This window comes from Penaeus vannamei, chromosome 13 (genome assembly GCF_042767895.1).
Source record: "Penaeus vannamei isolate JL-2024 chromosome 13, ASM4276789v1, whole genome shotgun sequence".
Taxonomy (NCBI): Eukaryota; Metazoa; Arthropoda; class Malacostraca; order Decapoda; family Penaeidae; genus Penaeus; species Penaeus vannamei.
In genome coordinates this window covers 6,348,752-6,358,751 of record NC_091561.1, presented here as the reverse complement: position 1 = coordinate 6,358,751, position 10,000 = coordinate 6,348,752, and the positions used below count along the sequence as shown (strand labels likewise).

The following is a 10,000-nucleotide window of genomic DNA, read 5'->3' as shown; positions in this document are numbered from 1 at the left end:
GCTAGATGAGGTCAGTATCTACGTATCAGGAAATTTACGTCCGACTTTTTCAGAGAATGAGCCCTTTTGCTCACGACTTACAACAAAGTTCATGTTTCCGGTGAATGAGAGAAACTGTTGACTAGATCTTAAAACCGGCTTTAAATAGTATTTATGTCCTTAGAAAAGCCCATGGCCAAGGTCTTGTTTATTGGCCGGGAAGGGAGGGAGGATTTTACAACTGCTTTAGAAAGTACTTCCGGAGCATGTAATGGAAAACACAATTAAAACTAGAAGGGTAGTTAGTGCATAAAAAGAATTTTGTATTTCCGTTTTTTCAGTTTCTTTATAAGCAAGTGCACTGATGATAGAAAGCATACATAATTTCAACAAACAATTTGTGTAAAGTTGAGCCATGCCAGTTCCATGAAACAAATATATACTTTATATTCCATATTTCTTGAGGAAAAGAATGGTGCTTATATATACCACACGCACACCCACACAAACATCCATCTCTCTCTCTCTCTCTCTCTCTCTCTCTCTCTCTCTCTCTCTCTCTATATATATATATATATATATATATACACACACACACATGTATGTATGTATATATATGTATATGTATATATATGCATGTATAAATATATATGTATACATAAACATACCTAAATATATATATGTGTACATAAACATACCTAAATATATATATGTATATATATACAAATATATTCATACATATCTCTATATATATATATATATATATGTATACACACACATATATACATACATCATACATACATATATATATGTATATAAATATATATATGCATGTGTGTTTGTATATGTGTGCGTGTGTATACGTGTACACACACACACACACACACACTCACAAACACATACACATACATTTATATGCATATGTATGCATACATATATGTATATATATATATATATATATATATATATATATATATATATATATATATATATATATATATATATATATATATATATATGCGCACACACATACACACAATGCATATATATATATATATATATATATATATATATATATATATATATATATATATATATATATATATATATATATATATATATTTATATATGCGCACACACATAAACACAAATGCATATATATATATATATATATATATATATATATAAATATATATATATATATATATATATATATATATATATATATATATATATATATATATATATATATATATATATATATATATGTATGTACATATGTGTATGTGTGTATACGCATATACTCATATATAACCCCCCAACACACGCATACACACTCACATACACACACATACATATGATATATACATAAATACGTACACACACACATACATACACATACATGCATACATACATATATATATATATATATATATATATATATATATATATATATATATATATATATATATATATATATATATATATACGTACACACACACACACACACACACACACACACACATAGAAATATACATGATACATATGTATGTATATACATATACATATTTGCATCCAAAAATAGAAAAATCCACACACACACAAACACGTTCACACTAACGCACACAGATACACAATTTTTTCTCTCGAAAATGTGTTTGCGTTTTTAATGATGTCCATATTATAATTTCCGTATTATAACAACTTTATTGTTAGTTTTGTTATCCTATAATAGGAAAAGTATTCCTCTATTGTCACTATTATTAGTACTATAATAAGGATTTTATGATATTATTTAAATGTTCTCATATTTAAAGAAATGTATCGTTGTTTATTATTCTCTCTTTCCCCATCATCATTATCATTATTGTTACCATCACTTTTACTTTTACTGTTAAGAACCTTAGTTTATTTGTTGTCATTTCTTGAAGAGAAGGCCACATTATAAAGTTGAAGCATTCTGTTCATATTTCAGACAAGTCTATTATTATTATTATTATTATCATTATTATTATTATTATCATTATTATTATTATTATTATTATTATTATTAAACTGTGAAATCATTCAGTCACAGGTTTTCCTCTCTAAAGGGCCTCGTAACTTACAATACTTAAATGTAGTTTTTACTGTGACATCGACTAAATTTAAGATTGAATTAGAGACTACGTCTGTTTATCTCTGTCGGCCATTTCTCTCTCTCTCTCTCTCTCTCTCTCTCTCTCTCTCTCTCTCTCTCTCTCTCTCTCTCTCTCTCTCTCTCTCTCTCTCACTATCTCACTTTGTGTATGTGTTTATCCCAGTTAGAAGATAGGGAATCCGCATGTATTTCTGAAAAAGTCATTGAAAGAAATTGGTATGCAATACTGATAGGTGTTTTTGCTAAGGAGTCTGCATAAATGTATTGCATAGTTTTTTTTTTAAAGATTATGTACGTCAATAAGGGCTGTTTTCCTGAATCGGCACCTGATAAATGCATAATAAATTCTTGAAAGATTGCGGCGACATGTTGCAGATTTAATTGGTGATGCATTGTATTGCCTGTATTAAGCACTGAAACGTTTGTATTCTCATTTGACATTATATAGAAAAATATAGCTCAGTATTTATAATTTAAAAGCTAATGCAGCAGCTTAATTTTACTTTTATGCATATTTGTGGATACTATGGATATATATATATATATATATATATATATATATATATATATATATATATATATATATATATGTATGCATGTATATGTATACACACACAGATATGTATATATGTATATATATACATATACATACATACATACATACATATATATATATATATATATATATATATATATATATATATATATATAATTATGTGTGTATGTTTATGTATATATCCACATATATGCAGCACACTTAGGCGCATATATCTACATGTATACATGTACATTTATATAAATTGTTTACACACACATAAGTATAGGATAGATTTTTTGTAAAATAAAATGCTATAATCTCTTTGAGTGCGTATAATTATTCAATAAATTACTTATATTAGAGTCAATGCAGTCCGTTATTGAGGGTAGCGATAAAATCCTGAAGGAGAAGACACTTCCTCCGACTCCTTGCGAGCGCGGGCGGCGTCCTCCTCGGCGGCGAAGGCGATCTGGTCGAGGACGAACTGAGGGATCGGGTGGGGGAACTCGGGAGCCACGGGCAGGTGGGCGCCCTGGGGCTGGAAGCCGTTCTCGTCAGCCACGAAGCGGACGTGGATAGGGGTGCCGTCAGGGGCAGTGTACCTGTGTCATGGAAAATTGATTACTGTCATTTGACTGGCATGATGAGAGATTGATAGAATTATGGGGTCAAGTATGAGCAATATTTAGGTGAAATGTGACCTGACATTAAGTATACAGAACACAGGAACTACTTACGAATATTCTCCAGCCTTGATCACAGCGTCCTCATCTCCGTCGGGGGATCCAGACTGGGAGAAACGGATGCCATTTCCAGCCTCGAAGTCAAACCTGTAAGTCCCATCTTCCTCGTGGACGCGATCGTCCCTCAGGATCGGAACGAATTCAACTTCCTCGCTGGAGTCGGGAGTGACGTAAGTGTACTGAGGGGCGGCGACGGCCACGGCTGCCACGCAAGCGAAGATAATCTGCAAGTAAAGAAAAGAAAAATATATTATGCATTGCTAGATGAGGTCAGTATCTACGTATCAGGAAATTTACGTCCGACTTTTTCAGAGAATGAGCCCTTTTGCTCACGACTTACAACAAAGTTCATGTTTCCGGTGAATGAGAGAAACTGTTGACTAGATCTTAAAACCGGCTTTAAATAGTATTTATGTCCTTAGAAAAGCCCATGGCCAAGGTCTTGTTTATTGGCCGGGAAGGGAGGGAGGATTTTACAACTGCTTTAGAAAGTACTTCCGGAGCATGTAATGGAAAACACAATTAAAACTAGAAGGGTAGTTAGTGCATAAAAAGAATTTTGTATTTCCGTTTTTTCAGTTTCTTTATAAGCAAGTGCACTGATGATAGAAAGCATACATAATTTCAACAAACAATTTGTGTAAAGTTGAGCCATGCCAGTTCCATGAAACAAATATATACTTTATATTCCATATTTCTTGAGGAAAAGAATGGTGCTTATATATACCACACGCACACCCACACAAACATCCATCTCTCTCTCTCTCTCTCTCTCTCTCTCTCTCTCTCTATATATATATATATATATATATATATACACACACACACATGTATGTATGTATATATATGTATATGTATATATATGCATGTATAAATATATATGTATACATAAACATACCTAAATATATATATGTGTACATAAACATACCTAAATATATATATGTATATATATACAAATATATTCATACATATCTCTATATATATATATATATATATATGTATACACACACATATATACATACATCATACATACATATATATATGTATATAAATATATATATGCATGTGTGTTTGTATATGTGTGCGTGTGTATACGTGTACACACACACACACACACACACTCACAAACACATACACATACATTTATATGCATATGTATGCATACATATATGTATGTATACATAAATATATATATATATATATATATATATATATATATATATATATATATATATATATATATATATATATATATATATGCGCACACACATACACACAATGCATATATATATATATATATATATATATATATATATATATATATATATATATATATATATATTTATATATGCGCACACACATAAACACAAATGCATATATATATATATATATATATATATATATATATATATATATATATATATATAAATATATATATATATATATATATATATATATATATATATATATATATATATGTATGTACATATGTGTATGTGTGTATACGCATATACTCATATATAACCCCCCAACACACGCATACACACTCACATACACACACATACATATGATATATACATAAATACGTACACACACACATACATACACATACATGCATACATACATACATATATATATATATATATATATATATATATATATATATATATATATATATATATATATATATATATATATATATATATATATATACGTACACACACACACACACACACACACACACACACATAGAAATATACATGATACATATGTATGTATATACATATACATATTTGCATCCAAAAATAGAAAAATCCACACACACACAAACACGTTCACACTAACGCACACAGATACACAATTTTTTCTCTCGAAAATGTGTTTGCGTTTTTAATAATGTCCATATTATAATTTCCGTATTATAACAACTTTATTGTTAGTTTTGTTATCCTATAATAGGAAAAGTATTCCTCTATTGTCACTATTATTAGTACTATAATAAGGATTTTATGATATTATTTAAATGTTACTTCTCATATTTAAAGAAATTTATCGTTGTTTATTACTCCCTCTTTCCCCATCATCATTATCATTATTGTTACCATCACTTTTACTTTTACTGTTAAGACCCTTAGTTTATTTGTTGTTATTTCATGAAAAGATAAGGCCACTTTATAACTGTTGAAACATTCTGTTCATATTTCAGACGTCTATTATTATTATTATTATTATTATTTTAATTATTATTATTAAACTGTGAAAGCATTCAGTCACAGTTTTTCCTCTCTAAAGGGCCTCGTAACTTACAATACTAAAATGTAGTTTTTATTGTGACATCGACTGAATTTAAGATTGCATTATGTAGAGTCTACGTCTGTTTATCTTTGTCTGCCATTTCTCTCTCTCTCTCTCTCTCTCTCTCTCTCTCTCTCTCTCTCTCTCTCTCTCTCTCTCTCTCACACTCACTGTGTGTATGTGTTTCTCCCAGTTAGAAGATAGGGAACCCGCTTGTATTTCTGAAAAAGTAATTGAAAGAAATTGGTATGCAATTCTGATAGGTATTTTTGCTAAGGAGTCTGCATAAATGTATTGCAAGGTTTTTTATTAAGATTATGTACGTCAATAAGGGCTGTTTTCCTGAAGCAGCACATGATAAATGCTTAATAAATTCTTGAAAGATTGCGGTGACATATTGTTACAGATATAACTGATGCATTGTATTGCCTGTATTAAGCACTGAAACGTTTGCATTCTCCTTTGGCATTATATAGCAAAATATAGATCAGTATTTATAATTTAAAAGCTAATGCAGCAGCTTAATTTTACTTTTTATGTATATTTGTGTATACTATGGATATATATATATATATATATATATATATATATATATATATATATATACATATATGTATGCATGTATATGTATACACACACAGAGATATGTATATGTATATATACATATACATACATACATACATACATACATACATACATATATACATATATATATATATATATATATATATATATATATATATATATATATATATATATATATTCATGTGTGTATGTTTGTGTATATATCCACATATATGCAGCACACTTAGGCGCATATATCTACATGTATACATGTACATTTATATAAACTGTTTACACACACATAAGTGTAGGATAGATTTTTTTGTAAAATAAAATGCTATAATATCTTTGAGTGCATATAATTATTCAATAAATTACTTATATTAGAGTCAATGCAGTCCGTTATTGAGGGTAGCGATAAAATCCTGAAGGAGAAGACACTTCCTCCGACTCCTGGCGAGCGCGGGCGGCGTCCTCCTCGGCGGCGAAGGCGATCTGGTCGAGGACGAACTGAGGGATCGGGTGGGGGAACTCGGGAGCCACGGGCAGGTGGGCGCCCTGGGGCTGGAAGCCGTTCTCGTCAGCTACAAAGCGGACGTGGATAGGGGTGCCGTCAGGGGCAGTGTACCTGTATGTCATGGAAAATTGATTACTGTCATTAGATTGGCATGGTGAGAGGTTGATATAATTATGGGGTCAGGTATGAGTAATATTCAGGTGAAATATGATCTGACATTAAGTATACAGAACATAGGAACTACTTACGAATATTCTCCAGCTTTGATCACAGAGTCCTCATCTCCGTCGGGGGATCCAGACTGGGAGAAACGGATGCCATTTCCAGCCTCGAAGTCAAACCTGTAAGTCCCATCTTCCTCGTGGACGCGGTCGTCCCTCAGGATCGGCACGAATTCGACTTCCTCGCTGGAGTCGGGAGTGACGTAACTGTACTGAGGGGCGGCGACGGCCACGGCTGCTACGCAAGCGAAGAGAAGCTGCAGGTGAAAAAAAAAAAAAAATATTACCCTTTTATGCATTGCTGGATGAGGTCAGTATCTACGAATCAGGAAATTTACGTCCGACTTGTTTAGAGAATGAGCCCTTTTGCTCAGGACTTACAACAAAGTTCATGTTTCCGGTGAATGAGAGGAACTGTTGACTAGATCTTAAAACTGCGGGTTTAAATAGTCTTTCTGTCCTTAGAAAAGCCCATGGCCAAGGTCTTGTTTATTGACCGGGAAGGGAGGGAGGATTTTACAACTGCTTTAGAAAGTACTTCCACAGCATGTAATGGGAAATGTAATTAAAACTAGAAGGGAAGTCAGTGCATAAAAAAAGAATTTTGTTTAGTTTTTCATTTTCTTTATAAGCAAGTGCATTGATGGATGAAAGAAAGCATACATAATTGCAACAAACGATTTATGTAAAATTGAGCATGCCACTTGCATGAAACAAATATATCCTTTATATTCCATATTTCTTGAGGAAAAAAATGGTGTGGATGCGTGTACACACACACGCACACACTTACACACACACACACACACACACACACACACACACACACACACACATACACACACACACACACACATACACACACACACACACACACACACGCACACACACACACACACACACACACACATTTATATGCATATGTATGCATATATATAAGTATGTATACATAAATATATATATGTATAGATATATACGCACACACAAACACACATAGACACAAATGCATATATGTATATATATATATATATATATATATATATATATATATATATATATATATATATGTGTGTGTGTGTGTGTGTGTGTGTGTGTGTGTGTGTGTGTGTGTGAGTATACACATATACACATATATATAACCCAACAGACACACACACACACACACACACACACACACACACACACACACACACACACACACACACACACACACACACACACACACACACATATATATATATATAAATATATATATATATGTATATGTATATATATATATATATATATATATATATATATATATATATATATATATATACATATATATATATACATATACACACACATAAATACGTGCACACACACACACACACACACACACACACACACACACACACACACACACACACACACACATATATATATATATATATATATATATATATATATATATATACATGATACATATGTATGTATTTACATGGACATATATATGTATATACACATACATATTTGCATACAAAAAAAGAAAAATCCACACGCATAAACACACACAAATACGTTCACACACGCACACAGATACACCGCATAATTTTTTTTTTCTCGAAAATGCGTTTGCATTTATAATGCTGTCCGTATTATCATTTCCGTTAACTTTATTGTTATGTTGGTTATCCTATAATACGAAAAGTATTCCTCTATTTTCACTATTATTAGTACTATAATAAGAATTTTATGATATTATATAAATGTTACCCCTCATATTTAGATTTATCTTTGTTTATTATTCCCTCTTTCCCCATCATCATTATCATTATTGTTACCATCACTTTTACTGTTACTGTTAAGAACCTTAGTTTATTTGCTATCATTTCATGAAAAGGTAAGGCCACATTATAAAAGTTGAAGCATTCTGTTCATATTTCAGACAAGTCTATTATTATTATTATTATTAAAATGTGAAATCATTCCGTCACAGTTTTTCCTCTCTAAAGGGCCTCGTAACTTACAATACTTAAATGTAGTTTTTACTGTGACATCGACTGAATTTAAGATTGCATTATGTAGAGTCTACGTCTGTTTATCTCTGTCTGCCATTTCTCTCTCTCTCTCTCTCTCTCTCTCTCTCTCTCTCTCTCTCTCACTCTCTCACTTCGTGTATGTGTTTCTCCCAGTTAGAAGATAGGGAACCCGCATGTATTTCTGAAAAAAAATAATTGAAAGAAATTGGTATGCAATTCTGATAGCTATTTTTGCTATGGAGTCTGCATGAATGTATTGCAAGGTTTTGTTTCCCTGAAGAAGCACCTGATAAATGCTTAATAAATTCTTGAAAGATTGCGGCGACATGTTGCAGATTTAATTGGTGATGCATTGCATTGCCTGTATTAAGCACTGAAACGCTTACATTCTCCTTTGACATTATATAGCAAAATATAGCTCAGTATTTATAATCTAAAAGCTAATGCAACAGCTTAATTCTACTTTTATGCATATTTGTGTATACTATGGATATATATATATATATATATATATATATATATATATATATATATATATATATATATATGCATGCATATGTATACACACGCACAGATCTGTATATATGTACACACACACACACACACACACACACACACACACACACACACACATATATATATATATATAATTATGTGTGTATGTTTGTGTATATATCCACATATATACAACACACTTAGGCGCATATATCCACATGTATACAAGTATACAAGTATAGGATATATTTTTCGTAAAATAAAATGCTATAATCTCTTTGATTACATATAATTATTCAATAAATTACTTATATTAGAGTCAATGTAGTCCTTTATTGAGGGTAGCGATAAAATCCTGAAGGAGAAGACACTTCCTCCGACTCCTGACGAGCGCGAGCGGCGTCCTCCTCGGCGGCGAAGGCGATCTGGTCGAGGACGAACTGAGGGATCGGGTGGGGGAACTCGGGAGCCACGGGCAGGTGGTCGC

General features: G+C 31.5%; 4 protein-coding genes across 4 annotated transcripts in view; all 4 read right to left on the bottom strand.

Annotated features, from left to right (window-relative positions):
* The window catches only part of LOC138863846 (cuticle protein CP14.6-like), a 1,086-nt gene extending 679 nt beyond the window's left edge, over nucleotides 1-407 (bottom strand). Inside the window, exon 1 of the mRNA XM_070129356.1 lies at nucleotides 82-407. Within this exon, the coding sequence (XP_069985457.1) occupies nucleotides 82-93 (12 nt within the window). The 5' untranslated portion in view covers nucleotides 94-407. The remainder of the gene's footprint in view (nucleotides 1-81) is intronic.
* Nucleotides 408-2,980: 2,573 nt separating this feature from the next.
* LOC138863845 (cuticle protein CP14.6-like) lies at nucleotides 2,981-4,066 on the bottom strand. The gene is made up of 3 exons (XM_070129355.1): nucleotides 3,741-4,066; nucleotides 3,395-3,624; nucleotides 2,981-3,259 (listed from the first exon to the last, which is right to left on the bottom strand). Exons 1-3 carry the CDS (start codon nucleotides 3,750-3,752, stop codon nucleotides 3,034-3,036), a joined length of 468 nt encoding a protein of 155 aa, XP_069985456.1. The 5' UTR covers nucleotides 3,753-4,066; the 3' UTR covers nucleotides 2,981-3,033.
* Nucleotides 4,067-6,611: 2,545 nt separating this feature from the next.
* On the bottom strand, nucleotides 6,612-7,390 carry LOC138863686 (endocuticle structural glycoprotein ABD-4-like). Its single transcript, XM_070128498.1, has 3 exons — nucleotides 7,379-7,390; nucleotides 7,025-7,254; nucleotides 6,612-6,887 (listed from the first exon to the last, which is right to left on the bottom strand). The coding sequence occupies exons 1-3, from the start codon at nucleotides 7,388-7,390 to the stop codon at nucleotides 6,662-6,664; spliced, it is 468 nt and encodes a 155-aa protein (XP_069984599.1). The 3' UTR covers nucleotides 6,612-6,661.
* Nucleotides 7,391-9,836: 2,446 nt separating this feature from the next.
* The window catches only part of LOC138863844 (cuticle protein AMP1A-like), a 754-nt gene continuing 590 nt past the window's right edge, over nucleotides 9,837-10,000 (bottom strand). The window contains exon 3 of the mRNA XM_070129354.1: nucleotides 9,837-10,000. This exon is cut by the window's right edge and continues 71 nt beyond it. Within this exon, the coding sequence (XP_069985455.1) occupies nucleotides 9,846-10,000 (155 nt within the window). The 3' untranslated portion in view covers nucleotides 9,837-9,845.

Excerpts from the sequence above, each read along its gene's own strand:
- LOC138863686 (XM_070128498.1), bottom strand. Across the intron at positions 6,888-7,024 it reads ATCAAAGCTGGAGAATATTC|GTACACTGCCCCTGACGGCA; the intron begins GTAAGTAGTTCC and ends CATGACATACAG.
- LOC138863845 (XM_070129355.1), bottom strand. Across the intron at positions 3,260-3,394 it reads ATCAAGGCTGGAGAATATTC|GTACACTGCCCCTGACGGCA; the intron begins GTAAGTAGTTCC and ends TCCATGACACAG.